Below are 1,379 nucleotides of genomic sequence, written 5' to 3' on the forward strand. Positions count from 1 at the left end.
TAAGGACCACTGCATACTGAGTTAGAGCCAGCCCAGAGAGCACGCCCTTGTTGGATCACCCTCTGTAAAGACAGCTTCCTGACTTCCTGTGATGTCCATGAAGGAGTGTGTGAATTAATTCATGAAATGATGAAAAACACCGTAGATTTATTCTTGGGCAAAAAAGAACTCTGTATTCCAGGGCTTGATTACGTGGGGGATTGCATTGTTTATTCCTTTGTGGGATTGGCTGAGGGAGCCAGAGGATATGGGATTGATCACTGCTGTTTTGTTCACCAGCCCATGCACAGTGGAGAGAAAGCACCCCCTCTGCTGACCCAGAAAGAGGAGACTGCTTCCTGCTACAAATGTGGCCACCATTGCAACCCCAGGGAGGCGACCTTCTGCGACTGGTGTAGAACCCTGGTGGGTAGCAAAGAACTATCAGCCTGCAGGAGGCTAGACTTTTCTGTGGTCACTGAGCAGCTGGGGACAGCTAAGACAGATCCTCTTACATTAAGCACTGTGTCTCATTGCCATTTCTACTTGCAATTCTTTGAGGTTAAATTATTGTACTCATTTATTGACCATTGGCCTTTCTTCATGAATCATGTTTGCTACCTTTTAAACAAAACATGGAAATTTATTTATGTGTATGTAAGTCTGAGTCCCTTCCAAAAGAGGGTTATACCACCTTCTCCAGCCCCACTGTTCCATTCCCTGAAAGGAATGCCTACCCCCCAGCTTCCGAGTGTGTTAGTGCACATGACAGCTACTAGTGCATTTATGCATGAGCTGATGGATGTCTTTTCATCCAGCAACATGTCTTTGTTAGAGGTCTCTTCATCCTTTCCAATCACTTCCCAATATCCCATGCTTATGTCTATACACTGTGATCCCCATAAGCTACCCATCCCCTATTACTGGACACATAGGTTATTTCCAGTTATTGTCTCTAAGACTCCACTGCTCCTAGAGATGCCCTAGAATGCTTCTTTGAGTACTTGTCCACACATGAGATGAATTCTAGAAGGTGACACTGCTGGATCAAAGGGTTTGGGCATATGTTATTTTGGTGGCTGTAGCTTGTATTGTATTCAAAGACTTTTATGTGCAAATTATAGCTAATGTAAAAATGTCCTCTGTCCTGTAGCTTGGCCTGTCTCCCAGCCACTCTGTCTGCCTGAAATGTGGGGCCAGCAATCACCCGTCCGCTCGGTTCTGTACGACCTGTGGCGTCCATGTGAACTCCATGGCGAGATGGAGCCTGAACGGCAGCCTGGCTGCCCTCATGGGGGAGCCACACCCTGCTTCCCAGGTGAGACCTGCACCATGGTCAGAACCAGTGCCAAGGGAGGGCGTCGCTGTGAACATGTGCCCACGGCCCTGTCACTCAGCCC

At 47.7% G+C, this 1,379-nt stretch overlaps 1 protein-coding gene across 1 annotated transcript in view; it reads left to right on the plus strand.

The window, feature by feature from the left end:
• Positions 1 to 1,379, plus strand: part of Dzank1 (double zinc ribbon and ankyrin repeat domains 1) — a 50,113-nt gene that overhangs the window by 33,009 nt on the left and 15,725 nt on the right. The window contains exons 11-12 of the mRNA XM_023720130.1: positions 280 to 405; positions 1,133 to 1,297. Coding sequence (XP_023575898.1) covers positions 280 to 405; positions 1,133 to 1,297 — 291 coding nt within the window. The remainder of the gene's footprint in view (positions 1 to 279; positions 406 to 1,132; positions 1,298 to 1,379) is intronic.

The sequence above is a fragment of the Octodon degus genome, unplaced genomic scaffold (genome assembly GCF_000260255.1).
Source record: "Octodon degus isolate 3935 unplaced genomic scaffold, OctDeg1.0 scaffold00073, whole genome shotgun sequence".
Classification (NCBI taxonomy): Eukaryota; Metazoa; Chordata; class Mammalia; order Rodentia; family Octodontidae; genus Octodon; species Octodon degus.